Here is an 18,134-nt window from a genome sequence, read left to right on the forward strand (position 1 = left end):
TATCATAACTTATAAATTTGTTCATCTATTATCATATTTTCTATTTTTTGTGTTTTCAATATATTACTCAACAAACTGTTCTCTCTCCTCACTTCACTCTAATCTATTAGTATAAAAGCCTAATTTTAAGCTTACAAAAAAGTATAGTTGAACATACCTCTGGTTATTGTAGACAAAAATAAAGCCACATCTACTGACATCTCCCATAAAAATACAAACTTAGTACGCTTTTACTTTTTCCCGCATTTCTATTGGCGTTTTTTTTTTGATTGCTATTTGGAATTTGTTAGGTTTTGTCTGTATTTAAAACTATTTATTTGAATTCTGTGCTTAAATGTTTTCAGAGTTCACTTGGTCCTCTTTTAACACGACCTTCCTGTTCTGTCACACTTGATTCACCTTCTGGTGAACCGGCTGTGCTTCCGTGATCCTTCAAGGAGGACAGAGAGGGGGTACACATTTGCATCTTTCTGTTGCCCACACAATTACCAGGAAAAAATCCAGGGCAGATAAATGTTCAGTGAGAACATCCCTCATCATATGTCTGTGAATATTTATTATTTTTTAACATCTAATTTTGCACAGTGGACAGGAGTGAGGCCAGCCTGATTTTTAAAGATTTATAGAATTATTTTTTTACCCTTGACGTTAATATGTGTCTTTAGTAAATATCTAAAGGTGGTGTTTTCAGTTTTTTCTGGAATTCAGTGAAATACGTGGTGTTTTAAATGCGTATAGTATTACATAATCTGTTTCATATATAAGGAATAATTTATATATATACACAAACACATATACACCTTCCCAGTGACGTTTTCTTGCCTTTTAATGATGTTTCTGTTGCACTTTCCTGGTGTCCTCGGTAAGAGCTCCGTGGTCCTGTATTGAACATCTGACGTGCATCTCACGTGGTTACAGCCTCTTACTGATCATTTTCATTTCTTTGCCTTTTCCATTTAGCTGTAGAGAAAGCTTCAGAAGTTCCCCTTCTTATGTGATTAAATTGAATGTTCTGCGTTTTCAGATCTCTTATCACATCTGAAAGCATCTTAAATTCCATACTTTTCCATCTCGGTCATTTCATTACAAAACAACAAATGGTCTGCTTTTCTTGATGACTCTGAGCTCAAATGTTCTTCCGTGTCAAATGTTCTTCAGTGTTCCGTGGCAGACACCCTTCAAAGGTGTGTTGTTCCTCTACCTCTTGAATGTCTTTCTGAATTTTTTTCTTTAATTTTGCGGCTTTTATCGATAGGTCCTATTCTCTTTCAGGTTTTTTCTTTTTATTTAAATATCTTTAAATGGGGGGGCAGTCTTTCTTGCATTGGAATTGCATATGCCCTTGGGACCACCATGCGCCAGGTGTGGGAAGATGCACCTGTTGGGGGGAAGGGGGAACTGCTGACATTTGCAGCGGGGGAGACCCAGTGTGACAGGTACCTCCTGCGAGGTTGCTGAAGCTGCTGCCTGGGCACTGGCTTCCTGCAATTGGTCATAGGTTTGACCTGGACTCATTCCAGGACCCCAGTGTGGCTGTGTCAGACCTTTTGTGCTCCCCTCCCTGCCCCTGTTAGGGCCAAAAAACACCAGCAAGAAGCTTTCTGTGCAGTGTGGCCAAGTTCACTCGTGCAAAGTTTGTTGGCTGTGAGCACTGGGAATATCACCAGGTGAGGGAGCGTCTCTGTGGTCCACGACCTTTGCTCTTACAAATATCAGTGTAGTTCTCCCGGGCTGACAACTATTTTCTTTCTATGACACCGTGCTGAGAGGTGCCAGATATGGCAAATAAAAACACGAGATGCCCAATTACATTTGAATTTCAGAAAGAAGAAAACCCACACATTTTTTAACGTTTATTTTTTGTTATAAACATGCCCCATGGAATACGTCTGTTTGCTGGAAATCGAAACATAAGTGGGTTCCTGTGTTGTATCTGGCAGCCTGACCCATGCCATGTTTTGTGCATGAGATGTCTTGAGCCCCCTGTGACTTCCAGGAATTCTCGCGGTCCGCGGCATGCAGGTTGTACCTAGTTTTCAGCGATGCTGATTTTTACTTATTACCATGTTCTCTTAGTTATTGCTCTTAGGTCCACTTGAGGGGAAAAAATAGAGTCCTGTGCTCAAACTGCTGCCTTCCTCGTGTTTTTTAAAAGTATTACTTAGGGAAAAATGATCTTTTCAAAAATGTTAACATTAATATAAAATCTCTCGAAGACTACTGAGTTGCTTAAAGATGTGAGCATGTCACTTTCCTTGAAATAAGTGTTTACAGCTGTGTCACCCAAATGTAAATTTTTTTCTTAAAGGGTTATTAACTGAGATTCACTGTGCACAGCTTTCTTGTTTGGCACTTGGCTCATTTTTATGTGGAATAGAAGCGGTGTCCTCTGGTTACGAGAGCCACCCCTGTGGGGACTGCAGGATGATGAGTTTTACTTCCTTCATTCTGTGCATCGTGGAATATAATTGGCATTATTTTTTTTAGTTTATTAAAAAGGAAGAAACTGTAGCTTTAGGTCAACATGGAACATTTTCAAGCAATAAACGTGTGGGTCAGCTACCAGGCAAAAAGTCTATTAGGCTGTTTGTGGAATAAAGTGAGGGAGCTACTTCCCTTCGAATCATGTGCACGGTGACCCCTGATGTCCTTATTGCTTCTCTGAATAAAGTCAGGAGGCTCCACGCCGCTGCCCTTGGAATGTGTAATTAGTTGCACAATTAAGTTTTGTGTCCTCCAGTGGGTAGGGGTCAGATGTTCAACGGGGAAGTTCGCAGAGCCCTGGTGTTTAGTATTAATGTTTAACCGTCTGTAATTTGGTTATCTGGCTTTGGCCGTTTCCACGATGAATTGCAAGCTGGTGCCCAGGCAGCACGAGGTAGCTGTTCCGAGTAGCGCCAAGCCGTGTTTTAACCATAGGGACGCTGTGTGATCCGTGTAGTTCTTCCGGGAGTCTCACTGCGTGCAGAGGCTCCTGTCCGCGTTAGTCCGTGTAACTGAGATGACAGGGAGCTCTTAATGGGATGAAAGGATCGGGGTTCTGATGGTCGTGATGGCAGAAGACAGCAAATGAAATCCTAACGTAAAAACTAATCTGCTCTTTGTAACATAAAAAGCATAATCCATTTGTTGATTCAATCGCCTGTTTATCAAATATTTATCGAGTACCTGCTATTTGCCAGGGCCTCTTCTGAAGACTATGAACGCAGTGGAGAAAAAGCCCTGTGTGTCGTCTCTGCTCACTGGCGTGTGACCCGCTGGTGCATACGGGGAATTTCTGCACGGCGTGGAGGGGGCTGTGGCAGAGGGGTCTGGGGTTGGAAGGAGAAACACAGGTGGAGAATGTAACCCACAATCATGCAGTAAAGGAAAGTGTTCCAGAAAAATGACTTCTATAATGCAGCCGGGTTGGGGGGTGGACAGGAATGTGGCCAGGCAGATGGGGAGGGGTGTCCAGAGAAAGGACGAAACCTAAAGCTTCAACCCAGAACACGAGGAAAAGACTCAACTGCCTGTGCTTTCCTTTCACTAAAACTCATCTGTGAAAATACAAGTTTATAGAAGATACAAACCAGCTGTCATCTTCAGAAATCTAAAACATAGTCTTTTTAAGGAAAGGAGTCTCTTGTTATATCTACAATATTTTGATTTTTGAAAAAAAAAATCCATACTTATTAGTTGAACCCTATGAAATTGCTCTGTGGGTCGGTGCAAACCGCTCGCCTATTATAAGCAGTTTCAACTGGTTCAGCACAATCCAAGCCTCGGTGGTTAAACCGGGGCTCAGCTGGCCTGAGTTGGGTGATGCCATTGAACGGAGAGATTTCTGCATCCGGGGCCGCGATGTTATGTAAACTCGAGCTGAATGTGTGTGTCGAGCCGGCTTCTCGGGTGGAAGGGACATTGGAAGCAGGTGGGCACCCTGCGGTGTCCGAGCTGGGCTGGGCCCTCTGCAGAGCCCACGGAAACATAGAGCGTCGGTGACTTGCTTGCTGCTCACAAAGCGGGGGACAGGACCCCGTCTCCGAGCTCTCTGTTCTCTGCTGCTCACAGCTGCTGCGAGGGGTCCGGACTCAGGTGGGCGTGATGCTTCGGAAAGCGTGTTCACGTGGGCCTTTGAAACAGGTGACACAATGAGTGTCAGAATAATCAAAGATAATTACACGGCTACTGATGAGAAGGGCTTCGGTGCAGCCGGTGGGGCTTTGCCTAGAAAGTCAGCGTTCCCAGAGCCAATGATTTCCATTTCTAAAACTCCTTAAATTGGTTCTTTGGGTTATGTAATTGCTCTGTCTGTGTGTTTCTTACAGCAACCTGTAAAAATAACATTTTGGATGTTTTCCCCCCGAGGGGGAGGGATGTGTTCAGTAAGGGAAAATGAAAGATGTTTTTTGCTTGTTGGTGGCAGGGTAGTTTCACAAGACGTGGATGTAACGGAAGTGGGCTCTGCCCTCGGTTCTCGGGTTCTGGGGTCCAGTTTGCACAAGTGACTCGGAGCGGCTGCTTCATGCGCTTGGCGCTGGCAGTTAGTGGCCAGGTCGTCTCATCTGTTTCTGGAGGGCTCTTCCCAACATGCCCTTCCAAAGTCTTTTCCCTGCACCTCTCAGCATAACTCCAGTTATAACTTGCAATGTCTACGTGAGTTGTAAGTGCCCATCTGAATGTATCTTGGCCCTGAGTCCTTAGCCATTTCCCCTTGGACGGTGCGTGCTTAGGTGTAGCCTGAGTGTGTGTGAACCGTGAAAGATCGGCACGTTGGCTGTGAAAACGGACAGGGATCAAACCACGTGCTGAGGAAGTTACTCCTGTTTGCAGACTGCGTGGTTGCGTCAATGGGAAGGGTGATGCCAGCTTCTCTGGGTGATGCCAGCACATTCTTAACACCTTTCTAACATTGGCGAATCTCCCGTTTTAACAAAGCGAGAGCTAGTCTTGGGCAGAACCCCCAAAAGGCACCATTATTGCTAGCTGAAGTTTTAAAACATGATTTTGTTCGGATTTTATTTGCATGCACGAGTTCTATCCGTGGCACGCGATATTGGTTTTCTGCTTACGTTAGTGGCATCCGTTGCTCCTAGAACAAAAGTATTTATTATCGAGTGGGTTGATCTAAATAAGAAATTTTGGGCAGAGAGTTGCAGAGGTGGCATGAAGATGGGGCAGTCCGGTACAAGGGGGGCAGGCAGGCGTCTGGGATGTTGGTGACGAGGCCCCAGAGGTACTAACGCCTGAACTGCGCTTCCTTCCCGCAGTGTCGGAAACTCGCGGGATCCTGGACAGCATTCAGAGGTTCTCCCTGCTGCCCACCTACCTCCCCGTGACCTACCACATCAACAACGCGGATGTGTCCTTCTTCCTGAAGGAAGCCAACCAGGACATCATGAGGAACTCCAGCCTGCAGTCCCGCGTGGAGTCCTTTCTGATCTACAAATCCAAGCGGCTTCCCGTGCTGAATGCCAGCTACGGGCCTTTCTCCATCGAGCAGGTGGTGCCCCAGGACCTGATGCTCCCTTCCAACCCCTTCGGACTTACCAACAGGTTTTCTCTCAACTGGAAACTGAAAGCCTACATCCTGCGGGAGAAGGTCTACCTGAGCCGGCCCAAGGTGCAGGTCCTGTTCTACATCGTGGGCAGAGACTGGGACGACCACAGCGCCGGGGAGAAGCTGCCGTGTCTCAGGGTCTTCGCCTTCCGGGAGACCAGAGAGGTGAGGGGCGGCTGCCGGCTGCAGGGGGAGCTGGGGCTGTGCGTGGCCGAGCTGGAGCTGCTGCCCGGCTGGTTCAGTCCCCCCACGGTGGTTGCCGGGAGGAGGAAGTTCGTGGACCAGCCGGAGGGCAGCCCCGTGGAGCTGTATTACACCGTGCAGCCGGGCGACGAGAGAGGGGACTGTGCCAGGGAAGACGCAAGGAGAGGCGGTGGCATCCGTGCAGGCCACAATGACATCGATGAGTCCGGGCCCCCCTTGCACAGGATCGGAAGTGTCTTCCTGTACCAGACCCGCAGCCAACCTCCCCTGCGGGAACTGCGTCTGGACAGCAACGTGGCCATTCACTACACACCAAAGACCGTGAGACGAGGAGATGTGTTGACTTTCCCTGTTTCCATCTCCAAAAACTCCACGGAAGACCGCTTCACATTGAGGTAAGTCAGCTCGGAAGGTCTGTCTGTACCAGCTGGAGAGGCAGGGGTGTTTTCGAGTAGCCCACGGTCCGATCGGAAGAGCTGTGCTCTCTTTCCAAGGTAGAGCTGACCTGCCAGTCTTCAGACTCCGTCTTCACTCTAGAATGCAGGGAGACCAGGTTGATCTTTTTGGGTTGGAGAATCGGTTGTGAAAATATTGTAATGAGTGGATTTTCCCAGGCCTTTGCAGAGCTACTGGGGGCAGGGGGTTTTCTGACGTTATCTCTTCTGCCTTAGCTTAGGGTATGATGAGCAAGTTGTCAGTGCTGAAGTTAACCACCGGGAGCCGTTTCAGAATCTGGAGAGTTCCACGCTTCACAGTTGGAATGCGGCTGCAAACGGGTTCGCAACAGTTGTCAGAAAGGATAGAGAACGTGGTTCTGCCAACTCCAAAGCTATTCCAAATATGCAAGTTCTAAGTATAATATGGTACCGAGCTCAAAGTTATCATTTTGTTTCTCCCTGGAAATAGAACTTAGTGCTCAAGAAAACAAATGAGCATAACGTGTGAAGAATATACAGTAGGATTTGTTGAGTTTCTTATGTAAGAATGTACCAAAGACAAGACATTTAAAATAACTACTGCGTGCTTTAGAATAAATATGGGCCCGTTTTCTTTTTGGAATGTGATACAGGAGAGGAGCTACTTGCCTTGGCTTGATTGTATCTTCATTATGGAGTTTTTAGCTCTGTTTTGTTTTAAACACAGGCGAGTTTGATCATAACGGCTAGTTAGTCTAAGTGTTATTGGGTGACTAACAATATCCTAACTTTGCTGCATAACTCAACAACTTGACCTGAAGTGCAACGTAACAGAATTTGTGTTGTATAACTTCTGAAAATAGGAGTGCTACTGTATCTAAGATGTATTTCATATCCGGGTTTTTAGTTTTTCTGATAGCAATTCTTTGGAACCCCTTAATGTGTGCTTCCTAGCTGCTGTTTGTGTGGTTTTTTTTTTTCCTCTTGTTATTTTTAAAGGATGGGTGAGCTTAAGAAAATGTTGTTCTGATTCTACTTTGCACATTTAAGTTGTGTTGATTGTGACCCAGTATGAGAAATGCCTTTTCCGTTTTAACTAAAGGAGCGGAGACTGATGGATGATGTTAATCTAATGCTGGAACTTGACTAAGCCCTGGAGGGTAAGAGCCTCTGGCTTGGGTGGATGTGGGTGCAGGGATTAGCCTCATGGATTTAGGGCGAGTAAACACATCTGTGCAGCTGTCCCTTCTGCTCCTCTCTGGAAATCGGATCTAAATGCAGCTGGTCACAGGTCCTCTGTGTGGGCTGCTAGCTTTGTGTTCAGCTTCTCCAGGTCCAATGATCTTGTAGAATATTCTTTGCGGAGATGCCTGCTTAGGTAGAGAAATATTTTGCTCGTAGAAACTAAAGGTTTGGAATGAGGGGTTTTTATTCTTCGACCACCTCACGCTATCAGTCATCCTTTGTGTTTGCCAATTACTGACGGTTGATTTCCCAGACCTGGGGTTTAAAACCAAAACCCTCTGGAGCTTTGCCTGTCAGGAGATGAGATCCACATTCTACTACTGTTTTCTGGAAGCAGTTGTGTGTGTAGTGTTGAATTTCACAAAGAGCTTTGTTATCCCATGATTATGACTATTTGCACACTAAATCTGTCCATCGGGGTCCCTGGGGTGGCTTTTATCTTTGGCAATCTGTAACAAGACCAAGGGAAATTCACTTTTCTGGGCTACACAGTGTAAGGCTCCAGACCTTTGCAAATTCAGAAGCAAACACATTTGAAGCATCTACATTTGGTGGCTCCACTCGTCAAAGACTGGAGAATTTTGGATACATGGCAAAAGGATATTTGTTCAGAGCGCATCAATTAAAATTTGTTGAAAAGACAATCAGTTTTCCAGATACGATGACAGTGAAATAAATATTTTGTGACTGTTTCTCTTGGTAAGATGCTATAGTCTGTTTCTTTAAGAGCTTGCATTAATAGTGTGCTTGCTGCATACTTAAAATGCTCTAATTACGAAGGAGTCTCATCCATTTATGAAAAAAGCTGGAGGTAAACTAGAACCTGGCAATACTATTGGCCTTTCATTTGAATTCCCATAATTAGAAAATAATAAAACTCTATATCTTTTTAAATGTAGTCAATTTGACACTAATTTAATTCAGCTTCCAAATATTTAGAATTAGTGTGTGTCTGTTCTGTTTGCCATCTGCTATAAATAACCCAGAAGGATTGAGCCAAATACCCTTGGGTGCTCCTGTCTGGTTGTGACTTGTGTTTCTGGACTCAGTGTTGAAGATGCTAGCACGGTCCAGAGGTGGGGGGACTCCTCTTTCACAGGTCGGGTGCCAGCAGGATGCCCATTGCCACCAAAGGGGCTAATCCCAGCCCATCCAAATTTGCAAATCATGGACTGAAGTAGTGGCTGCGGTTTGAGTTCTTTGTTGATGGTGGCCGATCTCATACTGCATACCTTCCCGGTTATCCGTGTGCCCACGGTTACAGGGTGGTGTCATGCTAAGGCATAGAACGTGGGTTGCACATGCGTGCATGTGCCTGTGTGTGTGTGTGTGTGTGTGTGTGTGTGTGTGTGTGTGTTGAGAACAAGCAAACTCAGGTAGTGGGGCTGTTGGTCATCTTACGAGTTCCACTCTACCCTGTTGCTTGTGTCTGCCAAAGCCAACACCTGCAGAAAAAGAAAAGCAAAATGTTTTATTTCCTTAGACATGTAAGGATACTATTAATTTCAGAAGCTGTTGCCTTCAGGTGGACCACAGAAGCGCCCCACAGCATTTGAACACCTCCCTCCCTGTGCTTCACACACACATTCTTCTTTCCCATTTCCCTCCCCGCAGAGGGGAGTCCACAGGTGTTACTGGATCAAGGTTCTGGAGGATGGTAAGAACTTGGCTCTTTCATTCACATCCTCACCTGCTACTCCTCAGCATCTCTCTTCCCCACGGGGGGTCAAGTTCAAAGGAGTTCTGGTCCTCAGATCTGAATGGGAGGCTCCCACCAAATATTTGCAGGGCATCCACTGGGCTGCCTCCCAGCCCGGAGAAACCAGGTGAAAGGCGTAGAACGGTGGAACAAAACTCGGAAGAGTAAGGGCTTTTCTTAAAGTCAGGGACGGTCTTAAATGTGTTGAATGAACGAACAATCTGTTGATTATTAACACATACACATACTTAGGATTTGCAGTTTTAAATGCTCAAGAATTTAAGTGCCGTGTACCTTGCGTAGGATCAGGTTTAAGACGAGCCCAGAGGAGACAGTGTCACCGAGGAGACAGATTCCTGCAAAGATGAGACTTACCAGGGAGAGAACGAGAGTGTAAAATAAGAATGCTTGACAGGGGCAAGAGTGAGTCTGGGATGGGTGACACGCTGAGGATATCCGTTGGCGATTTGGGAAGCCTGGTTTGCAGAAGGTTTTAAGCTCATTAGGAGATAATGTGGTTTGAGACTGACCCTGAGCTTAATTTGCTTGAATGGCATAACGTTCGAACCTGCCTTGGCCCCGAATAGGATCTCGTCTTATTCTAGTTCAGCTAAAACATGCCCTGGGGTATCCAACAGTATTCTTTGTTGCAGCCCGTAAATCCCATTCTGGTTAATTTAAGAAAAAAATAATAAAGGGATTATTGGGTGGATATTGTGCATCTCAAGAATTGATGAGAGACAGGGGACTGGGCTTGGCAATGCAGGGTCTGACGGAGGCTGGACGCCGGGATGTGGGTGCTCTCTCCCACCCACCAAGCAAATTCCTTAGATACTTTCCCCTGTTCCCGTTACACTCACACAAGACATGAACATCCCCAAGAAGCTTCCAGCGGCTCACACACCTGCTGGCTGGCTGAGACCCGTACGGCCTCCACGAAGAGGGATGAGATCCTTTAAGGACACATCCCATGGGACGGGCGTCTCCTTCTCCCAGAGAACTGGGCGCCGGTACAAAGAGGATGGATGCTGGTCTCTCCAAATCCCACCTTTGTCACCCCGTGGGGACTGGTGGAGTTACTTTGGAGAAAGGCGTTAGAGGCAGACAGACTTCCTATTTCAGAATTGACTTAGATTTGGAAAAAAGTCATAATGTCAGTGCAGAGTGTTCCCGTGTGCCCCCCGGCTGGCTTCCCCTTTCACCAATACTTTAAATCAGTGTGGTGCATTTGTCATCGTTACCGCACTGATGTTGAGACGCTATTGGCTCATGTCCACACTCGGTTCAACTTCCTTGGTTTTTCCCTGATGCCCTTTTTTTTTTTTTTTTTCCTGTTGCTGTTCCAGGACCCTGTCTAGGATGCGGCGTCATATTTAGTCATCAGATCTCCTTAAACTCCTCCTGCTGTCGCCATTTCTCGGATTTCTCTGTTTTTGGTGACCTTGGAAGTCTTGAGAGCTGCAGGTCAGCTGTCTTGTAGAGTTGCCTCCATCTAGGATTTGTCTGATATCTGTGCTCACCGTTAGACTGGAGCGATGGGTTTTGGGGAGGAAAACCAGAGGTGAAGTGCCATTTTTGTGACATAGCAAGGATACATGCAGCCCATGTGACATCCCTGCTGATGTTAACTTTGCGCCCCTGGATGAGGTCATGTTTGTCAGATTGGTTCACTGTAAAGTTAATTTTCCCTGTCCCTGACCTTCTTCCCCCCCAATTCTTTGGAAGAGGAGGGGAATGATACTCTCTCTCCTTGAGGTGATTATCTCTGTCAATTCTTAGAATTTTGCAGGTTACACTTGTTTATTTTCACTCATTAAATAATGCGTTTATTTCAATGAGGGCACCTGGATATTTATACTTTGAGTTATAATTCATTATTTATTTATTTTGTTACTCAGACTTTTCCACTTTGGCTACTGAGAGCTCTTTCATTTGGCCTCTAGCGAGATGTAGAATGGAAGTGGTAAGAAGTTGTCTTGCTTTATTCCTGACTTAGGTGAGAAAGCATCTAGTTCCTCACCGTTAAGTGTGATGTTACCTATAGGCTTTTGTTTATATTCTTTATCAAGTTGAGGAAGTTATTCTTTCTTGTGAGTTTGCTTAGAGTTTTTCTTTATATTTTTAAATCAAAACTTGGTGTTAGATTTTTGTCAAGTTTTTTTTTTTTTTTCTGTGCCAGTTGATATGATCATACAGTTTTTCTCCTTTAGCCCGTTAATATGACAAAGGACTTGATAAATTTTTGGTGTGTTTGATTATTTAGAGACAGGGTCTCCCTCTATCTAGGCTGGAGTACAGTGGCGTGATTGTAACTCACCGCAGCTTCAAACTCCTGGGCACAAGTGATCCTCCTGCCTCAGCCTCCTGAGTAGCTGGGACTATAGGAGCACACCACCATGCCTGGCTAATTTTTCAATTTTTTTGTAGAGAGAAGGGTCTCCTTATGTTGCCCAGGCTGGTCTAAAACTCCTGGCCTCATATGATCCACCTGTCTCAGCCTCCCAAAGTGCCAGGATTACAGGTGTGAGCCACCATACCTGGCCACTTAATAAATTTTTGAATGTTAAATCAGCCTGTATACCTGGGATAAGTTCCACTTGTGTGTGGTTTGTAATCCTTTTTATATTCTTTTGGATTCGGTTTGCTAGTACTTTGTTGAGGAGTTTTATACTTATGTTAATGAGAAATATTAGTCTGTACTTTTTCTTATAATGTCTTTATATGGTTTTGGAATTATGGTTAGAAAGTTTTCCTTCTATGTTTTGGAAGAGTGTGTATACATGATATTATTTCTTAAATGTTTGGAAGTTTTCACTAGTGAATCAGTCTGGGTTGGGTGATTTAACTTTTGGGGAGGGTATTAATTATTCAATGTACTTAATAGGGCTATTGATGTTGCTTATTTCTTGTGTGAGTTTTATTAGGCTTTATCTTTCAAACAATTGGTGCATTTCATCTAAGGTATAAAATTTGCGGCCATAGAGTTGTTGTATTATCTTATTCTGTTTGGGTTTTTATTAATTTTTATTTTGTAATCATAAATTGACAGATAATATATATTTATGGGGTACAAAGTGAAATGATTTATGAAGACAATATGGAATTACTAAATCAAGCTAATTAACATATCCATCACTTCAAATAGTTATTATTTTTTGTGGTGAGAACATTTGAAATTCATTCTCTTAGCAATTTTAATGTTTGATACATTATTATTTACTCTGTTCACCAGGCTATGCAATATATCTCAACAGAAAAAAGAAACCCTTTTTAATTTCTACGGGATCAATAGTGATGACTTTTTCATTTTTGTTATTTGTAATTTCTTATTTCTTTTCTTGTTCACCTAGCTAGCATTTTACCAATTTCCTTGACCTTTTCAAAGAATCAGCGTTTGGTTTTGCTGAATTTTTCTGTTTTCTCTTTTCAGTTTCATTGATTTCTTCTTTGATTTATATTATTTCCTTTCTTCTGCTTGATGTAGGTATAACTTACTCTTTCTAGTTTTTAAGGTTAATTGTAGATTAGGTTATTGATTTTAGATCTTCTCTAATATATGCTTTTAAAGCTATAAATATTTCTCTAAGCATTGCTTTATTATATCCCAGACATTTTGATAAGTTATATTTTCATTTTAATTTAGTTTAAAATACTTTTAAATTTCTCTTAACTTCTTTGATTCATGTGTTATTTAGAAGTGTATTTTATTTCCAAATATTTGTTGGATTTATCATCTATCTAGCATTGATTTCCAGTTTAATTACTATTTGTGATCTGAGAATATACCTTGTATAATTTCTACTTTTTTAAAATCTAAGGTTGTATGGCCTAGAATATAACCGTTTTTGGTAGATGTCTAGTGTGACCTTGGGAAGAATATGTATTCTGGTTCTGTTGGGTGGACTATTCTATAACTGTCAATTAGATCAAGTTGATTGATAGTGCCGTTAGGTCATCTGTATCTGTACTGATTTTCTGCCTGCTGGGTCTATCAATTACAGAGGAGTGTTGAAGTTTTCAACAATAATAGAGGGTTTGTTTATATATCTTTTCAGTTCTATCAGTTATTATCTCATAGGTTTTGATGAGTGTGTGTTGGATGCATGAACATTTAGGATTGTTGTTACAGCTTCAATAAATTAACCCATTTTTCACCCCGATACTTTCCCTTGTTCTAAAATCTGCTTTGTCTGAAATTAATGCAAATACTGAAGCTTTCTTTTGATATTGTTGGCATGTTATATCTTTTTCCATCTCCTTTTAATCTGTAAGAGTCTTTATAGCTAAAGTGGGCTTTCGGTAAACATTATATAGTTAAATCTTATTTTTTAATCCACTTTGACAGTCTCTCTCTTTTAATTGGTGTACTAAGTCTATTTGCATTTAAATAATTCTTATATAGTTGGATTAATATCGACCATGTTTTTTTCAGTACAAATTGGTTTCCTTTGTAATTCTAAGTGTGGTTTCTTTGATTTAAAACATTATTCTGAGAAGGTGGATGTTCACAGGCTTCACCAGACTGCCAGAGGTCAATGTCACAAAAAGGGCTGAGAATCTTCTATTTTTATAGATTTAGGGGTACAGGTGGTTTCTATTAATTGCATCTGTTCATTTCCCATCACCCCCCACTTTTTCTACCCTTTTTGGTTCTAATATTTTATGTGATTCCATTTTATATTCTCAGTGGGTTAATGATACTAAAATATTATTTCTCTAAAATTTTTAATACACATTTTTAACTAATCCAAGTCCAATTTTATGTAACACTACAAAGCATTAGGAGGGGTGTCATTTGGGTGAGCTTAAGTCACATTTGCACTCCCGGCTTGTACCAGAGCAAGGAGAGAGAAAAGTCTGACTCTTTCAGGGTAATCCAGTAGGAAGTGGCTTCTGTGTTCAGCATCCCATCAAGACCAGTCCCAGTGGGGGTCAACAGATACCCCTCCCCAGAGAATTCAGGGTGCTTTCAGAAAGAGGGAATAGAAGCCAAGTCCCCAAAATATGGCAAACGTCTACTACAGCCTCCTTGAGGGGATTGTCATCTCCATAGTGGGGAGAAGGAAATTGACACAGATCTGCCCCCCAAAAAGCAGATTCGAATCTGCATATGCTCGACTCCACACCCCTCCTTCCCCCACTTAGTGCATTGTTGCCTGAGCACCTCCCGGGACCCCACTTTTCTCATGTTGCATCAGCTGCTGCGAGGCAGGTTCAGAAGAGATGGGCCCTCTCATAAAGTGTGTATCGTCAGGGGAGCCCCTTGGGACTCCACACAGTGACACAGACAGGATTCAGGTCACTCCCTGTGAGGAATTTGAGATCAACACGTATGAAAGGAGCAAGTTGCTCCTAGTGCCTCAAAGCATAGAACCTCCGAGGAAACTTAGAGGAGGCTGGAGCAGTGAGATCCCTATACCCCTATGATGAAAAACAGCCAGGAGGAGAAAACAAAACATACTTCTGTATGTGCATTTTATCCACAATCCTGTCATTCTCCCAGGAGTTGGGACGGACTGTTAATGGGGACCTCTGGGAAGTGGAGTCTCAGCCCCCTTCCTCAAGGGTTTACGTGACGTGAGTGGATGTGAGCACAGTAGCCTTCCTCTCTCCATCAACCCTGTAGGAGGCTCTCAGGACGTGGCCTGGGCAGGATGTGAGGGTAGGACACCCCAGTACTATCTACTACTGTTGTCTTTGACCCAGCTATTTTCACAAAAGATTTTTTTTTTTTTAGCATGTCAGCCTTTTTTGTTTAAATGTCATTATTATTATTTTAGGAATGTGCAGACGGACAGGGTTGTTTTGCAACTAGAGTTCTTTGTGATTATCTTCGGCCATGCCAACTTCCAATTGCTGACGTTCATGCTCTGTAGCCGCGGGGTGGCCTTTATCTGTGCGTGGGTAGCACATCGTAGCGTCGCCTGCACGGCAGGTGCATGTGACAGTCTGTTTCTCAGCCAGACTGGAAGCAACGGGACAGAAAAGGTTTTTGGTTCCTTCTGAGCCACCCCTGCATCCAAGTGAATGCTGTCATAGCTGCTGGGAATCCCGGTCTGCAGATTTGGGTGAGAAAACGCAGTCTGGGTCATTTCACAGTTTTCCTCCCCCACCCCCAGGAACTTTGCTACCTTCTGGGGGGAAGATAAGAGGCTGGAGGTGGAGGATGATTCTATGACGTCGAGGCTAGGAAGGAGGGTGGGGATAAGGGTGGGTCCTGAACATCATCTAGGTGTCCATGAGGTGTCGCCAGGGCTGTTGAAGGAACATCTCCAGGTTCCTCACGTTCTTCTCCACAGCATGTTCATGTCGAATTCTCTGTGCACCACTTCCGGGTTCCTCCTGGGAACACGGGAACAACGCGCTGGGTCTGGGTGTTTTGTAGGATTGCCGAATGCAGCAGTAATGATAGCCAGCACTTACAAATATCTCTGTGCTCCACGCACTCTTCTAAATACTTTTAACCACATTTAATCCTCAGAACAGTTCCAGGGTGTGGGTGCTATTATTGCCTGCATTTTTCAGAAGGGGAGAATGCAATACAAAGAGGTTAAACATTTGGCCTGAGGCCTCTAGTTTACAACAGAATCTAATTTAAGACCTTGCAAACCTACCCTCTCTAACCAACAGCCACAGAGCACACGTGTTGGAAAATTCATCTTCATAAATGCGAGATGCAGACAGTCACAGATACGCCAAAATTCTATTTTTTTTTTTTAAAGGCAACAAGGAGAGTGAACTAACTAAAATATTTTCCCTATTTACCATGTATTTGTTGAGGATTAACCTTGGTGCTGGGGAAGTACAGTGAGTGAATCACACTAGCACGGCCCTGCACTGAGTGATGGATGCTGAGAGAATCCACGGCAACATTCAATGCCAAAGGGTGATGGAATGATATCTACAAATCGCCAAGGTGCTCCTTAAAGAGATACTGGTTATTGTACATTCTACATGATACTATTCACTGAATACCATACAGCTACTCTGATGTGTAAGTTTGTCAAAACACATGCAAAAAAATTGAAGTGCAAAAGACAGGATAGAAGGATGGGTGGACGGATGGGTATACTTAGAGAAGTAGTCATCGGTAGGTTTTCTTTAGCTACTCTATCTTGGGTAGCACCCCCGCTTCCCCCATCATCTTGGGTCAATTTGTTTCTTGCTGGAACTTGCCGCTGCCTGAAATCCAGCTGTTTGCATGGTTGGTGCTTTGGCCACTATGGTCTCCCCTCTGTGACCTCCACGGGGACCGGGCCTTTGCTTTCTTGTGTATCCTCAAGGCCACGGTGTGTGGCGTCTGGGCAGAGTGGGCACTCACTGTGTCACTTGCTGTGTTGCTTGAGTGACTTGATTAACTTGTGGCCAAAGGCTGTGACGAATGTAAACGCACTGCGTGTTCCTAGAGCCCAGGTTTGCTGATGTGAAAACGGGAGCATGTTTTGCTGACGGCATCTCAGACTCTGTGGTTAAGGTTTCCCCTGTGTGAGCATCCCGGGGCGGGGCTTCTTAGCCTCTCGAACACTGCCGCCTGGACCGGGTAGTTCCTGGTTGTGTGTGTGTGTCTGGGGGTGGTTCTGAGCCTTGTAGGATATTAAGTGGCATCGCTGGAGCCTACCTAATGGTTACACTCCTTCAAGTTGTGACAATCAAAACCGCCTCCAGACATGACCAAATGTCCCCCGGGGGTGAGATCAGCTGAGATCATTGCCCTAAGGAAACTTTTCCTGCTTGTCATAGAGTGAAATATCAGTTGAATTCCAGATTCCCGTCAGAACCTATAAAATAATTTTCAATACGATTTGTGTCCCTTGGTGCTGCTTTTACTTATTGTGATTTAAATTTTTCATAATCTCACTGTTTTCTAGGCATTTTTCATGCCTTATTGGTGGACAAACTCATTTGGCTCTGAAGACAATCACGTTACCCACTTTCTAGATGGTATCGAGAGGAAAAAAAGAGCAGAGGAAACTGTTTATTCAGGGACCAAAGTTTACAGGACAAAAGCAGCCCGGGTAGAACAGCAATATCAGCTCTGGTATAATGAACTGCGGTATAGATTCTGTGAGGGAAAGTCCCCAAACCAGTTTGGGGCTTTGGGTTAAAACAGAAAAGAAATGTTAGAGTTAGGGTTTAGTCTTGAAATACATTTTTTAAACCAAGCATTACACACAAAAAATGATAACTTTGCTATTATGGACGTGATTTGTTGGGAAAAGATGCCCGAACAAAAGATTACTCTCTTGAGACTAAATATACATTCTCAGAAGAAAGTGAAGCTTCTGACATTTTCTATCTAAGTAAAATCTAAGTGCATGGAAAGCCACATTTTCAAGGTGAATTTATCCATTTTCTTTGCCAGAAGGGACAGCTACGCAGACTGTCTGGGCTTCCAGCGTGCTGCTCCGAGAATGTGCCTTTGCTGAGCCTGTTCCAAATCTCTGATGCCTCCAAAATTGGCACCCAATGCCCTTTTTCACGGGTTTGAGGAAGATTTATTTTAATTCTGCTTTTCCAACTCTCGCCTATATTACAGCAAAGAAAACTCAGGGCTGCTCGCGTTCCAGACAGGTACAAATGGAGAGATGCCAGGAGGCACGAAGTTAAGTCTTCTCATGGCACCTGCAGACAGTCAGCGGGAGTTTTCTCTGCGCTCTGAGCCCATGAGGTGATTGCGCTCGTGCCTAGAATTAGGTCTGTCCTCCTTACAGACCTGTGTCCCCTAGCAAAAGGCGCAAAACCCATATTTTACCGTAGGTTCCCCTGATTTCAGGTAAGATCAGTTTTATGGAATTAACTGGCCTATTTCTGTTCTACTGAGCCTTTGAATCAGACACATAAGGGACTCTGAGACTGGCAAGGAGCAGAGTTTGATACCGGTGTTTGCCGGAGAAGTGGGGCATTGAAGATTGGCTCCGTTAGACGCTGGGAGCGGTCAGACCCTCAGAGTGCAGACTCAGAAACTATCGGTCTGGTGTTTTGACTGTCCACGCCGTGTGTCTTGCAAGGATATAAGTGTGATTCTGGT

At 44.0% G+C, this 18,134-nt stretch overlaps 1 protein-coding gene across 1 annotated transcript in view; it reads left to right on the plus strand.

Annotated features, from left to right (window-relative positions):
* LOC105821030 (transmembrane protein 132D-like) overlaps positions 1-18,134 on the plus strand; it is a gene marked incomplete at its 3' end in the record, with an annotated part of 262,118 nt that overhangs the window by 163,191 nt on the left and 80,793 nt on the right. The window contains exon 2 of the mRNA XM_012657651.1: positions 5,253-6,141. Coding sequence (XP_012513105.1) covers positions 5,253-6,141 — 889 coding nt within the window. The remainder of the gene's footprint in view (positions 1-5,252; positions 6,142-18,134) is intronic.

This window comes from Propithecus coquereli, unplaced genomic scaffold (genome assembly GCF_000956105.1).
Source record: "Propithecus coquereli isolate 6110/MARCELLA unplaced genomic scaffold, Pcoq_1.0 Scaffold556, whole genome shotgun sequence".
NCBI classification, from domain to species: domain Eukaryota; kingdom Metazoa; phylum Chordata; class Mammalia; order Primates; family Indriidae; genus Propithecus; species Propithecus coquereli.